Source organism: Phalangium opilio, unplaced genomic scaffold (assembly GCF_054372755.1).
Source record: "Phalangium opilio isolate 3A_F unplaced genomic scaffold, DU_Popi_V2 ptg000063l_1, whole genome shotgun sequence".
Lineage (NCBI taxonomy): Eukaryota > Metazoa > Arthropoda > Arachnida > Opiliones > Phalangiidae > Phalangium > Phalangium opilio.
Window position 1 is genome coordinate 6,788,006 of NW_028324180.1, and position 21,148 is coordinate 6,809,153.

General features: G+C 40.9%; 4 protein-coding genes across 4 annotated transcripts; all 4 read right to left on the reverse strand.

Moving 5' to 3' along the window:
* Positions 1–7,123: 7,123 nt before the first annotated feature.
* Positions 7,124–8,619, reverse strand: LOC149662855 (uncharacterized). The gene is made up of 3 exons (XM_089842341.1): positions 8,445–8,619; positions 7,602–8,365; positions 7,124–7,525 (listed from the first exon to the last, which is right to left on the reverse strand). The coding sequence occupies exons 1-3, from the start codon at positions 8,617–8,619 to the stop codon at positions 7,124–7,126; spliced, it is 1,341 nt and encodes a 446-aa protein (XP_089698467.1).
* Positions 8,619–9,179, reverse strand: LOC149662856 (uncharacterized). Its single transcript, XM_089842342.1, has 2 exons — positions 8,994–9,179; positions 8,619–8,918 (listed from the first exon to the last, which is right to left on the reverse strand). The coding sequence occupies exons 1-2, from the start codon at positions 9,177–9,179 to the stop codon at positions 8,619–8,621; spliced, it is 486 nt and encodes a 161-aa protein (XP_089698468.1).
* Positions 9,180–9,385: 206 nt separating this feature from the next.
* LOC149662857 (uncharacterized) lies at positions 9,386–10,099 on the reverse strand. The gene has a single exon (XM_089842343.1). The coding sequence runs from the start codon at positions 10,097–10,099 to the stop codon at positions 9,386–9,388; it is 714 nt and encodes a 237-aa protein (XP_089698469.1).
* Positions 10,100–10,111: 12 nt separating this feature from the next.
* On the reverse strand, positions 10,112–12,064 carry LOC149662858 (uncharacterized). Its single transcript, XM_089842344.1, has 3 exons — positions 11,784–12,064; positions 11,066–11,740; positions 10,112–10,760 (listed from the first exon to the last, which is right to left on the reverse strand). Exons 1-3 carry the CDS (start codon positions 12,062–12,064, stop codon positions 10,112–10,114), a joined length of 1,605 nt encoding a protein of 534 aa, XP_089698470.1.
* Positions 12,065–21,148: the final 9,084 nt, after the last annotated feature.

Below are 21,148 nucleotides of genomic sequence, written 5' to 3' on the forward strand. Positions count from 1 at the left end.
TTGTCAAACGAATGACGTCAAGCGATTTTTTAAAACGGAGCGATAAAATCAAACTGAGATAGATGTGCGCGATTTTTGAAATTGCGCTCTCTCTTTGCTTGTTTTGAGCTATCGCTTCAAAACATCGCTTGCATGAAAACAGTAGTGTTAAAAGCGAGAGCGATATTTTTTACTTATTTTGCGCTATCGCTGGTATTTTTCCCGCTACCCGCTGCTTTGAAAACGAGGCTTAAGAATTTGACTATAACCGCGAAAAAACGACCTAACTCGCTTCATACACTACATAACTCATGCTAAAAAGTCGCAGGTTCCATAGTTTCAGGGTAAACCACGTAAGTCGGAGCATGTAATTAAAACTATGAAAAACAGTACTTTAACTTAATTTTTCTTGATGAACAAAAATAGGCGCCAATTATGGATATGGGGCTTTCATTTAAGACCGTTTTCAAATCTATCTGACGTATAGTTATTTTTGTAAGGGTATGGACAAAATTTGGAGCTTTGGAAAATTTACCATGTTATTTCTATGGGAAATTTCCAGTTTTTCGTCAAAATCTGTGATTAATTTTATGGAAATGAAAACCACCCTTAGCAACTTTATTTTTTATAAAATAAACTAATATATGGATCTCTTTGAAATTTTAACCACATATTAAGGGTTCGAATTATAGTTCAGTGGATGTTTTTCGAACCAATTAGTACAATACAAAAAAAACTACATCCAAACAAAAAACCCTCGTTATACATTAAGAGCAGTATGAAGTCTTATCTAAGAGAGCTACCGCTCTCATAGAATAAGTAATTGATAATGTTAGGATTTTTTAATTTAATTTATTTACCATTTACTTACTTTGAATTTGTACTTGGTGCCATTCTTGGGGGTGATGCAAAAGTGCTGATAATGGATAATGTTATTAATTAACACATACTTAATTTTTAATTTTGGTTAGTGCCATTCATGGTGGCGACATCAAAAAGCTTATAAATAATTACTAATGTTATAAAATAATTCAATTAATGTTATTGTCATCTACTCACTTTGTATTTATGGTTGGTGGCATTCTCGGTGGCGACGTCGAAGTGCTGACAATTAATGGAAAATCTTATAAAATATTTCATTAATTTAATTGACCTGTGCTTACTTCGCAATTGTGCTTAGTGTCTTTCTTGAAGGCGAAGTCAAAATGCTGATAATTAATTTTTAATCTTATAAAATTTGTAAATCAATTTTAATTAATGCCTACTTGCTTCGTAATTGTGCTTGGTGATATTCTTTTTGGTAGCTTCAGGGTCCTGATAATTATTGTTTAATCTTTCAATATTTGTAAATTAATTTAATTAACGCATACTTACTTCGTAATTTTGGTTTGTGCCTTTCTTGGTGGCGGTTTGGCTTCTGATTTTGATTTTCTTCGAGCAGTCCTGGTCATCAATATGTTTGACATTCGTCGGGTGATTCATACTTGTTCTCATATATTGAGTTGGGCTAAAACTTATTTTCGGTTTAATAATACGGCCAGAACTAGATTTAACTACATTAGTAGCACTATAGTCTGTCAAACGAAAGAAGAGCCCTGAGAAATTTGTCCAAATTGGTGCCGCCACCATCGACCCCATAGTACTTTATCAACTTGTTTTGTTTTGTCAATAGTCGTCTGTAATATAGTCTGCTATAAACAGATAAGCTTAATCGCAATAGAACCAATACATTTTGCAATATATATTTAATATGTTTATGTTTCATGGTTTTTTACGATCATCGAGTATTAAAGAATATAAAACAAAATTAACGACAAGACACCAGTTTTATCTTTGTTGAACTAGCTTTGCAATATATTTTAATGACATAAGTTAAAGTACTTGTCCATATGTCTAAGTAGTTCAGCATCAAAGCGTCTTCAGTCCACGTCTTCATCAGAGTCTTCGCTGTCTTCTTGCATATTAATTTTAAGAGGTTCAATTGTGGTTTCGATGATGGAATCTTTTTCCCAATACTCATGCATTATATTCTCGACGTGTGACACCAGAGAATTGGCGTAAGGCAATAGAGCACGTCGAGAATATAATGCATGAGTATTGGGAAAAAGATCCCATCATCGAAACCACAATTGAACCTCTTAAAATTAATATGCAAGAAGACACCGAAGACTCTGATGAAGACGTGGACTGAAGACGCTTTGATGCTGAACTTCTTAGACTTATGGACAAGTACTTTAACTTTTGTCATTAAAATATATTGCAATGCTAGTTCAACAAAGATAAAACTGGTGTCTTGTCGTTAATTTTGTTGTATATTCTTTAATACTCAATGATCGTAAAAAACCATGAAACATAAACATATTAAATACATATTGCAAAATGTATTGGTTCTATTGCGATTAAGCCTATCTGTTTATAGCAGACTATATTACAGACGACTATTGACAAAACAAAACAAGTTGATAAAATACTATGGGGTCGATGGTGGCGACACCAATTTGGACAAACTTCTCAGGGCTCTTCTTTCGTTTGACAGACTATAGAAGGATTCATGTTGGTAGGAGATACTGTTTCTTTGCCCATATCAATTCTTAGAGAAAACATATTCATAGTTAATAGTTTTATTGAACTGATACTCTTTAACATTTTAACTTACCTTAATTATTCAGTCTTTTTAACTATATACTTTAATATATTACTAATTTTTCTTAATCCGAAATACGTAATGCTTTAAATTGTTCTAACATTAAAAATGCCAACTTTCTCTTATTGGCGCAAGATGACAACAACCGAATTTACCGAAATCTTTTAGGCCTAAAAAACCACGTTCTGGAGCAGACGCCGTATGTAACGCTACTTCCGTTTTTCACACGTGACCTAAGTTCCCCGACTCAATTTGGCCTAGCTCCTGCGCGACACATCCGCGGGTGTCGCACATATTTAGTGACCGCCTTTTTGGCCAAGTTGGAAATCCATATACGTAGTATTATATAAATCCATGGTGCCGCTAAGGCGTTATTTAAGGAGTAGAGGCAGCAAACGTCCACCATGAAATGCATGGCTATATACAAGGGGGAAAAGCAGCACATAAGGGCAGAGGCCCTAAAAACCAAAGCTGAGTTCATGGCGGCCCATACTGCAGCCTTGAATGCCAACACTGCAGCGATGATGGCTCACACTGAGGCCTTGAAAGCTCAAACCGACGCAATGAATGCCCTGACGGAGGTTCTGAAGCTTTTAGGGGGGAAATCGACGCACTTAAATAACCTATCATGTGTTAATTTGAATGTACTTTTTTGCTTATAATGTTACATTTTGTATTTGCTCAATTTGGCATGCGCTTTCTTTTGCTCAATTATTATTTATTACGTGCGATTGTTAATATTTATTACATGCTATTACTACTCATAACGCCCTTAATTTGGCATAACAGCTCGGTTAATATAGTATAATTGCTTGTTGTGTTTTATTTTGTATTTGCTCAATTTGACATGCACTTTGTTTTTCTCTATTATTATTTATTACGTGCGATTACTACTCCTAACGCCCTTAATTTGACATAACAGCTCGGTTAATATGTAATTGCTTGTGTTTTATTTCGTATTTGCTCAATTTGGCATGCACTTTCTTTTTCTCAATTTTATTATTTATTATATGCTATTACTACTCCTAACGCCCTTAATTTGACATAACAGCTCGGTTAATATATAATTGCTTGTGTTTTATTTTGTATTTGCTCAATTTGGCATGCACTTTGTTTTTCTCAATTATAATTTATTACGTGCGATTGTCAATATTTATTACATGCTATTACTACTCATAAAAACGTTAATTTGCCATAACAGATCGGTTAATAAATAATTATTAATCACAAGCTCTTGCACACTCCTCAATATCGCATTATTTAGTTATTCATGTGTCATAACTCGCTCAGTTTGGCATGCACTCAGTCTCATTGCTGGTAATTTAATCTAGTGTTAATAATTACTTGCTTAATTGTCATGTGCTTTCCTCTGTCATAGTATTATACATAACTGTTTATTTATGACTAGCTGAATGTGGCATGCACTATGTTTCATGGTTTCGAATAATTGTACATACTTGTGTTACAGTCTCTGGGATATTATACTGTCATTATGGTATGCATTTATTCGTTCTTTTTTGTTCTATGTCGTTAATAAACAAGGTGATTACTTACAAATTGTTTTCCTTGTATGACATGATAGTCACTACCCTTCATTGTTCTGTAGGCAATGAAATCGTAACATTATTGGGCCCAGTATTGCTAGTGTACAGCGTTCGGCAATTGCAATTTGAGGACCTGAATATGACGCCAGTTATTAATAATTATCCTTTTACATAACAGATGTGTGTATCATTACTTCACTATTCTCCAATGAGAGGTGTTCACGCTACAAGTCCTATTATTAGGATGGGGCTACACTGCTGCAGTCATTTCACGAATATCTATATTATTGGTAAGTAACACATTAATGCATTCAGTTTATTAATCTGACCATTGCAGATGAGGTTTACCTGATTCCATACCCATTGCCTCATCCATACGACAGGCAACACTAAGTTTTACCTCATATTAGTGAGGCAACAATGGCTTTTGCTAATTCGTTTGTCAAAAGTGTGGCAAGCAATACTGTAGACATTGTAGTAAAACGGATGAATTTTAAGGATTCAAGGTATTTTCCTGTGAAGAGGTGTATTTCCTGGCATCTAGCAGCCTCATCAAGTAAAGCGAATTATCAGATGCCTTGTTGTTAAATGTGCACATGGATGAGATGTCCTGTATGCTCATCTGAAGCCACAATGAACTCTTTGATACAAGTTACAAGTGCTCATGGTCACGTCTTCGCGGAGAGTTCACGAACGCGTGTTCACTCACGGTCGAGCGGTCATAATAGAGTTGCGTGTTCATAACTGAGTTCACGGACGCGTGCTCTCAACAGAGTTCACGGACGAGTGCTAATAAATGAGTTCACGTCGTGGTCATAATAAAGGGTTCAAGGTCGAGTGCTCATAAAAGAGTTCACGTCGTGGTCATAATAAAGGGTTCATGGTCGAGTACTCACAACAGAGTTAACGGTCGAGTGCTCATAAACGAGTTTACGGAGGCGTGCTTATAAAAGAGTTTACGGAGGCGTGCTTATAAAAGAGTTTACGCACACGTGCTCACAACAGAGTTCACGATCGAGTGCTAATAAAAGAGTTCACGTCAAGTGGTCATAATAAAGGGTTCAAGGTCGAGTGCTCATAAAAGAACTCACACGTCAAGTGGTCATAATAAAGGGTTCAAGGTCAAGTGCTCATAAAAGAGTTCACACGTCAAGTGGTCATAATAAAGGGTTCAAGGTCGAGTGCTCATAAAAGAGTTCACGTCAAGTGGTAATAATAAAGGGTTCAAGGTCGAGAAAAAGGGATCCGTTCACCTTTGGTAATACCCACAATTACGATAGCTTTCCGTTATAGATCAATTAATGATTGCCTGACGAGCCGTCCAGCTTGAAACAATTCATGATCATGTAGGGCATTGTCTACTTCGTGTTCGTCATCATTATCATGATGTGGACAAGTGGCTTGATTTGGTGGAGCTGCAAAGACACGCAACAGATTATAATTTGTTGGAAATAAACGAGAACCATGTTCTTATTATTTCACATTGGAATAATAACATCAACATTGTTTAAAGCACTTCAACTTACAAGTGCTATAGTAAAATGATGTACATGAATAATTTCAACGTTTGAGATAAATGAACATAATTTACCACATTCTCTAGGCATCGGCTGATCCAAACAGAAATTGTGGAGTATGCAGCAAGCATAGATAGTTTTTGCCACTTTCTTAGGGTTGTAGCAAAGTGCTCTCCTGACGAGTCCAAGCATCGGAATCGGCTCTTCAATATGCCATTGACTCGCACGATGAAATTGCGACCTACATAAATAATATAATTGATTTAGATTCTACCTTCACAATGCTTTTCCCCAAAAGCGTCATTTTCATTTGATCAATATTTAAATATTTGCCGTGCCACATGCAATTACCTGACACATGACGTTGATTGTAACGTCCTTCATTTGGGTTGGCCGCTTTGTGTAGCGGTGTCATCAATAATGGCTGTAGTGGGTAGCCACTATCACCCAGAAGATAACCCTAAGGCATTTTACCCAACTTGAAATCCTTCAGAATGTTACTATGACGCCAAATAAATGCGTCATGCGTACCTCCAGGCCAATTAGCTATAGCGTTAGTTATGCGACTTGAATTGTCGCGAACCTGGAACATAACAGATGTTCATTAATATGTGCAATGATACATAAAAATATAACACTACTTACCAATTGAACATTCATGGAATAATTCCCCTTCCTATCCATGTGCGCATTCGCCTCTTGAACGTGTACGACAAAGAAAACAAGTAACCGACTCAACTTTAAATTTAACTAAGTAAAACCATTTATTTAAAAATAATCACTAATCATCGTATGTGAATATAACAACGTCAAACCAAAAAAAGAACCGGGTTTACAATCAACTTTCACGAGGAAAAAAAATCATTTTAATAGACACATGTTTTTCATGGTCGAAATAGATCAATAATAAATTAAAACTTCAAGGATATTTTTTATTCGTCTACTATGCGGTCGACGAAATTGCTCTACTGAACATTCCGCCTCCCTTGAACGACTAGCTTCGACTATCCAATGGCAGATGACATTAATAATATATTTAATTTAGATTCTACCTTCACAATGCTTTTCCCCAAAAGCGTCATTTCCATTTGATCAATATTTAAATATTTGCCGTGCCACATGCAATTACCTGACATATGACGTTGATTGTAACGATCTTCATATGGGTTGGCCGCTTAGTGTAGCGGTGTCATCATGAATGGCTGTAGTGGGTAGCCACTATCACCCAGAAGATAACCCTGAGGCATTTTACCCAACTTGAAATCCTTCAGAATGTTACTATGTACGCCTACTATACGGTCGACGAAATTGCTCTACTGAACATTCCGCCTCCCTTGAACGACTAGCTTCGACTATCCAATGGCAGATGACATAGCTTTACAATCGGTCGTTTGATTTCCTTGTCCATTGTCTTTACTGTTACCAAGCGAAGGTGACCATCAGTCCCAGGATGCGACCCATCCTCCATTCTGTGGGGGCATGTTCTCGTCCTTTAGTAACACCAAGTCACCGACCTTCAAATTTGGTTTTGGTAGGGCCCACTTTGGGCGTTGTTGTATTCGGGATAAATATTCATTACTCCATCGCTTCCAGAAGTGTTGAACAAGTTTCTGGCTCAACTCCCAACGGGATACGCGGTTGAGCTTTTGTGAGGTTAAGTCTGGTTCAGGTATGGTAGTTACCGGGCATCCAATTAAGAAATGTCCTGGAGTTAAGGCCGACAAGTCATTCGGGTCTGAACTCATGGATGTCAGGGGTCTTGAGTTAAGACAGGCTTCAACCTGGCATAATAGCGTCTGCAATTCTTCGTATGTCAATGTTGTGTTGCCGATGACTCGCTTCTGATGAAATTTAACAGAATTCACTCCGGCTTCCCATAAACCACCAAAATGTGGCGCTGCAGGCGGATTGAAATGCCAATTGATGCCTTATTTCAGAGCTATTTGAATTCGATGAAATAAATCTGATAAAATCTTTGAGTTCTCGGTCGGCTCCCACAAAGTTTGTGCCACAGTCGCTGTAAATATTTGAGCATCTTCCACGTCGTGAGACGAATCGTTTTAACGCCGCCAGAAAAGCTCCCATTGACATATCGCTCACCAACTCTAGATGTATGGCACGTGTAGTAAAACAGGCAAAGAGTGCTATGTGGGCTTTGAATGTTTTCTGACTACGACCCTTTAGGACTCGAAGCACAAGAGGACCGGCATAATCCACCCCGCAATTTAGAAACGCTCGTGCTGGATTGACTCTGGGCTCTGGTAACTGTCCCATTAACTGCTTTGCAACAATCGTTTGTTGTCGGATACACCTTACGCATCTTCTGACGTGGAAACGAATTGCGTCTCGTATGCCAGGGATCCAAATTCGTCGTTGAATCACGGCGGTCAAGAGTTGTGCACCTCCATGCAAATGCTTGATATGTTCGTGGTTAATTATCAAGTCCGTTAGTTTATGTCTTCGTGGAAGCAACATCGGGTGGACCTTATCTGGCGATATGCGTGCGTGTTGAAGCCTCCCTCCAACACGAATTATCCCCACTTTATCTAAGAATGGGTGTAGTGGTAATAGTTTGCTTTTGGAAGGTAGCTCCTTTTGCTGCCTTAGCCGATCGGACTCTTCGGCGAAGGTTTTGAGATGCGCTCGTCGGATCCAATGCAGTAGTGCTGTTTCAAGTTCATCTGGAGTAAGTGGCCCGATTTTTCTTTGTTCGTTAGGCCTTCTTGCGTCAAAAACGAACCGCAGAAAATAGGCCGTTACGTGTGTCAAAGTTCATAAAGACGAGTAGTTGTTTAGCATGGAGTTGTCCAATTGACATGGTGCTGAGACTAGAAAGACTAGGTTTTCTTCGACACAACATTCTTCTGGTTCCTTTACGTGATGTGAACTTTCTTCTGGTTTGAAAGACGGCAACCATGAAGGTCCATGCCACCATTACGGATGTTGACCCAGCTCATATGCCAGAAGTCCACGAGAAGCACAGTCTGCTGGATTTGTTTCACCTGAAACATGGTGCCATTGAACGTTAGGCAATGTTTCTAGCACTTCGGCGACTCTATTGGCCACGAATGTTTTCCAACTTTGAGGAGGCGACGTGACCCAGGCCAGGACAATTGTAGAATCTGTCCAGCAGTGAATATTTAAAACAGGTTTATAGATTGAAGTTTGATATAACTTGATTAGCTTCGCTAATAGAACAGCACCGCAAAGCTCTAATCGTGGTAAAGTGGTTTTCTTTAGCGGTGCCACTCTGGTTTTTGAGGCGATGTTGACTTGACCATTCGTAGAGCTTGTTTTAAGTTATATTACTGCGGCATAAGCCCTTTCAGACGCGTCCGAAAAGCCGTGTAGACTATATTCTTGTACGTTGGGTTGTGATATATAGCGTCGAACGGTTAACTTCTCTTTCTGCGGTAATTGTTCTTTAAATTCTTCCCATCTTCGCATTAGATGCAGTGGTAATAATTCATTCCAGTCAAGTTTAAGTTGCCACATGTCTTGAAGAAATATTTTTTGCCAATATTGTAACTGGCGCTAACAGGCCGAGAGGGTCGAAGATTTTAGCCGTATCCGACAATATTGTTCGCTTCGTAATTATGTTCCTGTCCTGTAATGATGCTACTGAATAGCTGAAGTAGTCAGCCATCGGAGTCCAGAACAAGCCTGGGGTTTTGATTGTTTCATCGCTGTCGATTCGTAACTTAGGCATTCTGGTTTTCTCGTAGTTCGGGTTTTAATGTGTCTAACAATGTAGGCTCATTTGAAGTCCATTTCCTAATTTCAAACCCCGCTTCTGTTGTTGCCATAAGTAATTCTCTTTGGAGGTTCAGTGCTTCTGTTCTGCTATTCACTCCGGTCATTAAATCATCCATATAAAAATCATTAGCTAATGCTACTGCTGCCAATGGAAGTTTCTCTTGGACGTCTTGAGACAATTGTTCTAGAACCTTGGTTGCGATATAAGGAGCAGAGGATGTACCATAAGTCACAGTGAGAAATCTATATTCTTCTAGAGCCTTCGAATTATCTCGCCGCCAAATTATTCTTTGCCAGTCTGTTTCCTCTGGATGTACCAAAATTTGCCGATACATTTTTGCTATGTCTGCAGTCATCACAATCGGGAATGAGCGGAAGCGTATCAAAAGGTTGATGAGATCATCCTGTTGTTTTGGTCCTACTAAGAGTACATCATTAATGGATTGCCCTGTTGATGTTTTCGCTGATGCGTCAAATACTACTCTCAGCTTTGTCGTACTACTTGACTCTTTGATGACGGCGTGATGTGGTAAATAATAGGCCTTTTCAAGTATCTGCTCTTGTGGTACTAATTCCATATGTCCCATTAATATATACTCTTCCATGAACAGCCTATATTGGTCGTATAAGTTAAGATCGTTCTCTAGACGTTTTTCCATGTACGAGAAACGTCAAACTGCTGATTTTCTTGAATGACCGAGTTCCCCTTTATTACTCTTGAAGGGTAAGAGGAAAATGAATCTTCCAGAGTCTTGCCTGGTGTAGGTTTCTTTGAAGTGTTGTTCGCATTGATTTTCCTCTAGCGTTAGTGCTTTTGTGGACGCCATCTCTTCCAACTCCCAGAACCTGGCTACTTGTTCATCTAGGGTACTGGCATGGATGTAGATTTCTGAATGCTTCGATTCCGTGAGCCCGATTGGTCCTCCTATGACCCAGCCGAACTTTGTATTGACTGTCATGGGTAATCGTCCCTTGCTTCTTCGTTTACCTCCTCCAACGACTTCGAAATATACATCTGCACCAAGTAATACATCGACCGGACTTGAAATGTGGAAGTTAGAATCTGCAAGCTTGATTCCATTCACGTGCGACCAATGGCTTGGATTAAATGAGAAGGTTGGTAAGTTTTCAGTGATCCTTCTTAGGACTAGAGCTTGTATGGAAACGGTCGAATGCGTCCCTGTCTTGATATGCAATTGAACGCTACCTCGCGATGTTCTAATACCCGTCGCGCCAATCCCGCCAATTGTGGTATTGTAACGGTTACATTTTAATTGCAGCCTTTGTAGGCCTATCTCGGTAATGAACGTATCTTGCGTGCTGAATCAAGTAGAGCTCTTAGTGGTTTAAAGTTCTAAGAAACCTCTTTGACATGAATGAACGCCGTTGGAAAAAGTAATTGGGGTTCTTCCGAGATCTTCCAAGGTGTTAGTTCTCTAGAAACGTGCACAACGATTTCTGGTCTGGATTTTGGAGACGTACGATGGAGCAGCGAATTATGTTTGGCGTTTCAGATTTTGCATGATCGTCCCTTGCAGTCCATGCTCTGATGATCGGTTCGTAGGCAATTAAAACATAAGTTGTGTTTCTTGACCACTGCCCATCGCTCGTCAATTGAAGATTACATAAATTTGGGGCATCGGTATAAGGAGTGTTCTTCAGTGCAGAAGGTACATTTACTCTTGACTGATCCATGGTATGAGTTCATAGTTCGCTTCTGATGAGATGACTCTTTACCTCTGGTAGAACTTGCTAGTGTTTGTGACGCGGCCAATGCTCTGGCTTGCTGTTCCAGGAAACTTGCGAGTTCTTCGTATTTTAGTCTACTTGTACCATTAAGGGATAACTCCCACTGACGCCGAGATTCCATATCCAGTTTTTCTTTCTTGAGGTGAATTAATATCGCGTCCCAATGCTGTACAGGTTCTTTTAAGACTTTAAATGAGCGTATACATTCAGAGGTTGTGTTCACTAGTCGACGCAGAGCTGATGCTGATTCTTCTTTAATGCCAGATTGGTTAAAGAGTCGTTTAATATGTGCGTCGATGATTTCTCTTGTGTTGTGGAATCTGTTTTTCAGAATGTTCCAGGCTTCTACGTAATTGCCGTCAGTAAGTTGAATTGAGTGAATTAGTAGTGCCGCATCGCCATATGTGGAGTTCTTGAGGTAGTGCAACTTCTGGGCTCCTGATAGCGATACATTGTTGTGTACAGATGCTATGAAGAGATCATGAAATGTAAACCAGTCGATGTAATTTCCTCCAAACTTGGGCAGATCTAGATCAGAAGTTTGATGTCGGCTATGGTTTTGATCGGTGGTAGTATAGCAGCTGATGTCTGGACCTTGGCATTTTCAAGTAGAATATCCAATCCTTCAATTCTTGTATGAGCGTGTTGTATTCAGATTCGTGAGTGTCGAATTCTTGAGCTGTACATTTAGAATTAATGACTTCCTGAAGTGTGCCAAGCCCAATAGCTAGCTTCTGAACCTTGTCAATGTAGAGCGTCACTACGACGTCAGTCAATGGTATTAGCTCCTGCTGGAGCGGTTGCTTTATGATGTTGTTCTCAATACGAGTGATTTGACCTTTAAGAGCTTTACATTTAGCAATAAGCGAGTCCATACTGATTAATTTCTTGCTGAATGTGTTGATGACTTTGACGTGTCCCACGATGTTATGATGGCAGGATAACGAGATTGAGTTGTAAATTCAATCGATACGTTGAATCCGGCTCGACGGACCAAAATGAACGCGTACGACAAAGAAAACAAGTAACCGACTCAACTTTAAATTTAACTAAGTTAATTTAAAAATAATCACTAATCATCGTATGTGAATGTAACAACGTCAAACTAAAAAAAGAACCCGGTTTACAATCAACTTTCACGTATATATAGACTAAAAAAATAATTTTAGCAGACACATGTTTTTTCATAGTTCCAATGGATAAATAATAAATTAAAACTTCCAAGATATTTTTTATTCGCCTGCTATACAGTCGACGAAATTGATCTACTGAACAACAGTTTTATAGAAATTTAAAATTGCTCGAATTTTAAAACTTCACACTATTTGGTCACTTTCTTACTTCGAGCCGAGAGATGGCTCCCAAAAACACCAATTTGGTATTCGACAAATACCTTAAAAAGTGCTCTTCGCACCCACCTAGTGGTAAATGTTTTCGTAGGATAGTAGTAATACCCTACGCGGAAAAGCAAAACCTATGATGGAGAAAATGGTATGAATTGCTGCATTGTCAGACTAATCGTAGTAACAGTAAAGAATAGGGAACTCTTAGAAAATAATGTTAATGATGATGATACAATTAATAGGGTTTTAGTGTGGTTTGAATTATTGTAAGTGTAACACGATTTAAAACATGGAGTTTTTAGACTCTTATCCAGCCGAAAGTACTAAGAATTCGGTGGTAATATACCACAGTAATGACCAAAGTAATTACCATTTTTGTAATTTACCCAAGAAAATCGAAAATTACAGCTAGCGATTTAGAACGGACGGAAAAATAACCAAAAAAATTGAAGACCAAATAAACGACAACTCTGGTCAATATTAATAATTATTCCGACCACTGACAATCGAGCAGTCCACTAACGTTCGTCGTAAACTTGAAGCGCAATGAAAAGAACTATCCGGAAATGAGATTGTTGACAGTAAATGGCTGAATAAAGGAATTCGCGAACTAGAAAATCATGATTGCAAATTTTAGAGTAGCGGAAAGTGTGACTTTTACAAGGAAATGAGAAAAGGTCTTATAACGGATGTAATTTTTATTTGCAACTGATGCAATAGGATTGGTCGATTTGATCGCCGCCGAGTTCTCAAGAATCTCCAGTGGCGTCGCCAGGGTTTTTGGGGGCGCTTGAGCCCCCTGAAAATTCTTTGAAGCCACTCCTAAAATTTCTTTAAAGCGCCCCCTTATATTTACCGAAAGCCTTTCCTAATTATTCAGTTGGGGCGAATTGAAGTTTTTACTATATGAAAGTGAAATACACATAGAAACACTATTTCATATTTATATTATCTAGAGCGTATGTATACAGTCGTAACAGTCTATTTTCATGATTTTTCTATAGCATTGCATAGCTTCACTACACTGTCCCAAGCACTGAGGGTAACATCTTCCCTTTTTCGCCTCAATAGCGTGCCTTCCAAAGCAAGATCTCAAAAATAACTTCTCCCCGTCCTCTACCCCCTAAAGTACCGAGGATCTCCGAATCGAATAATTTAAATTTTGCCATTAACTGCCCCCCTCAATTAAGCACGCCCACTAGTCACACTCGAGTTTAGTCTAGTCCTGATATAGTCAATGTCAAGTTATATTCAAAAATTTTACAGTAATAAAATTAATTTGTGTGATGCGAAAGCTTTTGTGCTAAAACATGCTTTCAGTCCTTAAAGGGATACTACTAGCTGAAAATTTTAGTGCCGTGTTTTATTTTTTCCTGGTTGGTTTTAATTAAATATATAGTCTCTAATTTTTTCTGTTTTTTCAAACATTTTTTTCAATGAATATTAAATTTTTTAAAAATGGGTTTCGATTTTAGCACACTTACCTACTGGCCAATAAAAACCTCCTTAGGGATCAGTGTGGGAAACAAGGCACTATCACAGGCCAATAGCCAGTTTAAAAATTACCTGGGCCAATTTAAAAATTAAACGCTTTGGGGTCTACTGGCCCTGGTGGCCACTTAATTAATTCAAAGTTTTCCCCTTCAAGATTTTGGTTCATTAAATAAATACTATGTTAATCCCTAAAATTGTCTCGTCTTTGCTTCTATGCTGTTTGCTTACTTGGCCTGAATTGTGTATTTGGAAGTGGAATTATGGGTGGGTTTCGTATGTCTGTCTACGCTCTACACACAGTGTAGAATCTATAGATGAAGTGATTTTTGCAGTGAGCTAAAGGGAAGATAATCTCTCGGTAGTCTTGTTTGGGTCTGGTCTCTAGGGAAAGGCAGCCTGCTTCCTTTGACTGTATTAGCGTCTATGGTAAGATAACAATGGAGTGTCAACTCCCTTGCTACGGGTCGAATTTTTTAATTTAGCATTACTCAATGCCGGCTCTCGAAGTTGGGGAAGCAAGCTAGATGGAGTGTTCTCTCTTTCCCCCCCTTGCTTTGGCTTCCCGCTCGCGTTCTTAACTTTACACACGCTAGCTTGGTTCCTCATCAATGTGAAGTATCACACCTCCTCGCTGGTGAGAGCTAGTAACCACTACGTTGTGTGGGCTAAGCCGATACGCGTCCTTCTCAAGCCAAGGTGTTGAGGCATCGTGCCGAGGGCTGCATGGTACTGGGGAAGTAAAACTACGGTATCGTTAACGATCCCCTCGGGGCACCAGGCGACACCCCGTTGTATCTAGCCTTCCACCCGGGTGGGAGACTACCGGGTGGTGACCTTTTACTTGCCCCCTTACTCGTGGGATTCTTATGGACACTTCGAACCAAAATAACTCTAAAACTACCAAACCTACGGTGCAGGGGTCTGCTCAGGGCAGAACCGCACAGATACCACTACGCTAGGGCCTGTATCCAGCGATACTCGTACCGATTTATCGGTGCGTGTGGCTGGTAAGGCTTCGAAACGTACCGTGCGACGCCGTTGTAAACGACAGATTGCTCGGGAAAAGGCCAAATCGGGGTCTGAAACGGTCTCCACCCCCGATGGGGGTGCGGTGGCACGTGGCACCCAATTGAAGAGGCCTAGAACGGAGGACTCGACTCCCTCACCCAGTACCTCGCAGGCGGCGGCGAAAAAGTCCTATAGTGACGCCGCCAGCGCAGAAAGGATGGCCATTGTTAAAAAAGGCTATCCGACGGCGGTCATCACCGAGAAGAACGTGGGCCCAATCCAGAAGGCGATTCTAGGGGCGCTGGATGGGATACCTTGGGGGAGCCCTTTACCGCGCCTTGCGAACTTTAGGCTGACGACCGGGGCCCAAGTATACTCCTCTGAGGATTCGTTCACTGGTCAATGGTTGAGGGAAAACTTAGCCGACTCGGTGGTGGGGGATGCGGTGCTCTTAGTAATGAGAGCTAGCGAACTCCCTAAGCCGTTTAAGGTAATGTTTCGCAACAAGGACCAGATCACCAAAGAGCCGGCGGTGCTGTTTCGGCGCCTAAAGGCCCTTAATGCAGGTTTTGCCACTGAACGTTGGAAATGTATCCGGACGTACGGATGTACGGTACTGGGTACTGCTCATTGATGGCTCCTCATTGGAAGCCATTTTAGAATGCTGGTTTCGTGGGCTTTACTGGAGTGGACAAGGGTTCCTTCAAACTCCTTCAGAACAAGGAAGCCACTAAAACAACTGTAGCCGAGTCTGCGGCAGGGGGTGGGACTAGCGAGATAGGGGATCTCGCTGTGGAGCTCCCTGGTGTCGCTCTAGGCACAGAGGGGGAGGAGGGGCTCATTCGGAAATTTGTTCTTCCATGGATGAGTCCACCCTACTGGAAGAATCGGATGGGACCCTTCGGGGTTCAGCCGATGAGCGTTCTAGTGGTCCTGGTGAGGGGGAGGATCTTGGGACTGGGAGCTTGCCTGTCAGGGGGGAGGTGCCACTAGCCCTCTCGGGACTGATGAGGTGTAGCTAGGTCCCTTCTGAACCCCTCTCTTAGGGACCATGGGGACGCTACGTATGATTCAAATCAATCTGCACCATAGTAAGGCGGCCTCTGCGGTACTCTGCAGGAGGTTTGCTATAGAGGGTCTTGATCTGGCCCTCATACAAGAAGCGTGGATTTGCCATGGCAAAATCCTCGGTCTTGACGCGGCGGGGTCACTATTTTACGACCAAACTGCTGCTAGACCTAGGGCGTGTATTCTGGTTCGGTGGGATCTTTGCTGTATCCCTCTACCGTTGTACACGTCCCAGGACACGGCGGCCGTGAAGCTAGTCCTGGCCACTGGGCATGCCAAGCTGACTCTCACGGCTGCCTCTGCATACTTTGCTCACGATGCGAACTCTCTCCCGAAAATTGAGGTGATCAATTTGGTCAATCTATGCGAGGAGAGAGGGGACAAAGTAATCATTGGCTGCGACGCCAATGCTCATCACGTCACGTGGGGCATTTCTGACTGCAACAGGAGAGGTAATGATCTACTAGAATATTTAGTTGGTTGTAAACTTTATACTCTCAATCAGAACAATGAACCTACTTTTGTTACTTCTAACAGAAGGGAGGTAATTGACCTCACGCTAGCCACAGAAAACCTCGCGTCTTCCATGTTTAACTGGCATGTGTCCAATGAGCCGTCTCTGTCGGATCATAGGCACATCTGCTTCACTATTGCGACTACCTCTGTCCCGGCGGGGACGGAGATACGCAATCCAAAACAGACCAATTGGGCCGGCTATAAAGAAGACCTGATCCTACGCTACGGAGATGGTCACACCCCTAAACTTACTTCACCTAACGATCTTGATAGGGCTGCTGGTGACTTACAGCGCTCTATCATTGAGTCGTTTCACCGGAACTGCCCACTCAAGACCGTTAACCGCTCAAGGCTTGTCCCTTGGTGGAACGCGGATCTCAGCCGGCTTCGGAAATGCACGCGCAGGCTCTTTAACAAAGCCAAGTGCACGGGTGACTGGACTGGATATAGGCAGTCCCTTAACACCTACAACAGGGCCATTAGAGCTAGAAGGACTCCTGGCGGACCTTCTGTGAGCAAGTCTCCAATGTCCCTGCTACGGCTAGGGTCATGAAGATTCTAGCGCACGACAGCACACATCGACTTAATGCCTTTAAGCTGCGGGAGGGTGTGTACACTAAGTCTGGGGCTGAGACTCTCAAGCACATGCCGGAGGTCCATTTTCCTGACTCTATTTTTATCAATCCAACAAACCCTGACTCTCTCTACCCTGTCCTGCGCAGGGCTAAGAGGGAAGACTGGCTTGTAGCCAGACAGGTTGTCACGATTCCCAAGCTTCGGTGGGCTGTCAACTGTTTTGAGCCCTACAGGTCTCCGGGACCCGATGGGGTCTTCCCTCTGCTTTTGCGAGCCCCCTTACTCACTAATAATAATAAGCCTCGGTCATAAGTTCAAGACGGGCTGATTGTAGAGATGTAGACTAGAGACAGACCAATTGGCCGTGTTGCGTTCGTTTTAAGGTGTTTTACCTGGTGCGATCGGCCAACGATAGCCGCTAATTAGGTAATTTGTTTAAATTAAATCAATTTTTACCTCTCCGAGTGACGTATGTCACGGAGAGGTTCTAAAATCGACAGGCATGTCTGGGTGTGTGTGTGTCTGTCTGTCTGTCCGTTGTTACACCCACGTGACCGCGTTCGCAGTTTGCGTATCGGAGCAAACGTGTTCGCCATTTCCTAACTGCTTTCACAGTCACGGAAATGGCTCCTCTACTTGAGTTCTCACACCACCATCTTCTGGTCTTCGTCCATCCCACATGGACACCAGTCTGTTCTTACTGGCTTCTGATCACCACCATCTTCTGTTCTTTGTCAATCCCACATTGACACCCGTCTGCACTTACACTGCCTTCTAACACCACCATCCACTGGTCTTCCGTCTATTCCACATAGACACCAATCTGTATCATTGGCTTCTACTCCATTATCATCGTTTGGTTTTAGGATATACGCGGCGATCAGCTAGGGTTACGAGAAACGTCTAGCCTCCCTAAGGTAGGATCGCTACCAAAGGTTTTCGCATTTGCGGTTTTTCCTTACTATTATAATGGAATCAAATCGTATATATACCCCAAAATTTGAAGAAAGCGGGAAGAGGGGTACCCTTCACTTTAAACGCCAATATTAGCAAAGTTTGAGAAGATAATAGGTATAACTTTATTTTAAACGATTTAACTATTATTAATGTTAATTATTGAAGATTAAAATAATTAAAAATAATTATATTTATTTAAGTATTAAAGATAAACCTCTCGTGCAAAGAGAGAGATTATCATTGCCTCCTATATCTACCAAGGCCCGTGCATGCGATATATTTCCTTCATTGCCTCCTATATCTACCAAGGCCCGTGCATTGTGATATATTTCATTCATTGCATAAACATAAGCGAGATTGTTTTGGGAAAAAAATACTGCTTCCACTAATGGGTTTATACTCCTTGTTACTGTTGTATAGAGTAATCATGAGAAAAGCTTAAAAAATTACGAGAGGACAGACCTTTTTTATCCTCATTCAAAAATATTTTTTGGTGCTAAGATTGCTTTAAAAAATCCAAACGGTTAGGCATTGGTAAAAAAGACAAATGATATTTTTCAAATCTAATGAGATAACGCCCACCTAGTTGAAAATTGCCGTTTTTTATCCGCGGGAGCCATTCTTAATGAGAATTTCGATGCTAGTAGGTTGTCAATTAAACTACCGGTATATTATTGTTGTTGGAAATTGGATATTAAGTCAAATTAAGTGGTTGTAAAGAGCCAGCAGGTTTTTGCCACTTCTTTTTGTGAGTATTTGATTTTTATATGTAAAATGGAGGAAGATAATGTTGAGAGTAAGGATGAAATGCGGAAGCGCAAAGCGCGGGAAAGGATGAGGGCAAAAAGCTCGACGTTTTCATTGGATACTTAAGGTTATATAATCTTCTCGACACGGAGAGGTAATATTTTGGTTTTCCCGACTTGTTTTTACCTCTCCGAGTGACGTATGTCACGGAGAGGTTCTAATTTCGACGTGTGTGTGTGTGTCTGTGTGTCTGTGTGTGTGTGTGTGTCTGTTGTTACGCCCACGTGACCGCGTTCGCAGTTTCCAAATCGGAGCAAACGTGTTCGCCATTTCCGAACTGCTTTCACAGTCACGGAAATGGCTCCTTTACTTGAGTTCTCACACCACCATCTTCTCGTCTTTGTCCATCCCACTTGGACACCAGTCTGTACTTACTGGCTTCTAATCACCACCATCTTTTGGTCTTCGTCCATCCCACATGGACACCAGTCTGTATTCATTGGCTTCTAATCACCACCATCTTCTGGTCTTCGTCCATTCCACTTGGACACCAGTCTGTACATACTGGCTTCTAATCACCACCATCTTTTGGTCTTCGTCCATCCCACATGGACACCAGTCTGTACATACTGGCTTCTAATCACCACCATCTTTTGGTCTTCGTCCATCCCACATGGACACCAGTCTGTACATACTGGCTTCCAATCACCACCATCTTCTGGTCTTCGTCCATTCCACTTGGACACCAGTCTGTACACCTGGCTTCTACTCCATCGTCATCGTTGGGTTTAAGACATTCGCGGCGATCAGCTAGGGTTACGAGAAACGTCTAGCCTCCCTAGGGTGGGTTGTCCACCAAAGGTTTTCGCAATTGCGGTTGTTCTTGCTTTTAGCTGTAGTTCGACACCCTTATATACTACCTATTTGAGTAAGGTAATGCAACCGGCGTATGCTTCATTTTAAACGCCAATATTAGTCAAGTCTCTCAAGAATGTCTAATTGTTCTTTATCAACGCGATGTAACGCTCAATAAGGCGAACAACTAACGAAGAAAATATTTAATATTAATTATATTTATTTTAATATTTAAGATAATCTTGTTTCTCAACTCAAAATTAAAACGGAAAGAGTTAAAAAGCAGTCTATGTTTTAGTCTGTGTATGTCCGTCCGTTAGTGCATCGCGTTAGCAGTTCGCTTTGTTTTGTGGAAAGAAATCCTACAAAACCTTAATATTTGGTTTTCTCATAATGTATAATTAATATATGGAAATATTTTTCGTAATTTCGATGCCTTTAGTGGTTTTGTAGCTATAAAGCTCTGTTTCATTTTTATATCCCAAGAACGTTTTTTAATATTATTATTTGAAATCGATGTTTATATATTACTTAAGCTATACTACATCTGTTTATAGCATAATCCTTTCTAAAGTGATTTCAAGAAGAACGTTACTATATTGGTCAAATGAACATTAATTTGTCAATAGGCCTAGTGAACCATAAAGTAAACGCTAGGTTTTCGTTTCTGTAATGCAGAGACATTAACGGTTCAGAGTGAGCCGAAAGTTAATTACACTTTTAGATAATCAGGCTAAGATTTTATAATCATGGTGGAAGTCTGGGCCGCGTTGAGCAGAGCTCAGCGCTGTCAGCAGTGTCTTACAGAACTGGATTTTGGTTATGAATTTTGACGGCACGGTGCTCAGCGTTGAGCCAGCGCGGTCACCAAAGAAAATAGTCGGGTTTTTGGATAACGTGACGTAAAACGCGTAGTTCTCAGCTTGGCGAAAAAAACATGGAGGAATTAATACAAATAGCTCTTGCTGATTCTGCCAAGGAGTGGCAGGAATGCCTCAACTTGTTGCCCTTTTTCATGGTACACGCAATGGGTACACGGCGACTTCCGCTAAGCAAAATTAAACGGGCCGGAAGCTCTCATGTACCAATTTATGAGCAACATATTATTTGCGCTTGTAGAGCGGGGGACCTGCCACTCCTTGGGGTTTCTAGTCTCTATGTTCTGATGGGACTATAGCTATTTATTTGACGTGAAACCAGTTGATCACGAGAGAATTTTAAGAGATATGTTAGTTTCTATGTTTAATTATAAAAGTTGTTCTTATCTATCTCCATAAATATGTTATCATACAATTTTTGTTAAGCCTTTGTATCTTGCACGCTTTATTGCGCTAGCTTCATTTTTAAAACACCGATGACCGGAGAAAAGCTATGACGACAGATCTCACCGGTAAA

Excerpts from the sequence above, each read along its gene's own strand:
- LOC149662855 (XM_089842341.1), bottom strand. The coding sequence starts at position 8,619 with ATGGTGGCATGGACCTTCATGGTTGCCGTCTTTCAAACCAGAAGAAAG. Across the intron at positions 8,366-8,444 it reads CTTTATGAACTTTGACACAC|ATGAACTTGAAACAGCACTA; the intron begins GTAACGGCCTAT and ends CACTTACTCCAG. Across the intron at positions 7,526-7,601 it reads CTGAAATAAGGCATCAATTG|AAGCGAGTCATCGGCAACAC; the intron begins GCATTTCAATCC and ends AAATTTCATCAG.
- LOC149662856 (XM_089842342.1), bottom strand. The coding sequence starts at position 9,179 with ATGTGGCAACTTAAACTTGACTGGAATGAATTATTACCACTGCATCTA. Across the intron at positions 8,919-8,993 it reads CTGAAAGGGCTTATGCCGCA|AAAACCACTTTACCACGATT; the intron begins GTAATATAACTT and ends GCACCGCTAAAG.
- LOC149662857 (XM_089842343.1), bottom strand. The coding sequence starts at position 10,099 with ATGGAAAAACGTCTAGAGAACGATCTTAACTTATACGACCAATATAGG.
- LOC149662858 (XM_089842344.1), bottom strand. The coding sequence starts at position 12,064 with ATGGACTCGCTTATTGCTAAATGTAAAGCTCTTAAAGGTCAAATCACT. Across the intron at positions 11,741-11,783 it reads TTCTACTTGAAAATGCCAAG|CCGACATCAAACTTCTGATC; the intron begins GTCCAGACATCA and ends TCAAAACCATAG. Across the intron at positions 10,761-11,065 it reads TACCGATGCCCCAAATTTAT|CACGCAAGATACGTTCATTA; the intron begins GTAATCTTCAAT and ends TACTTGATTCAG.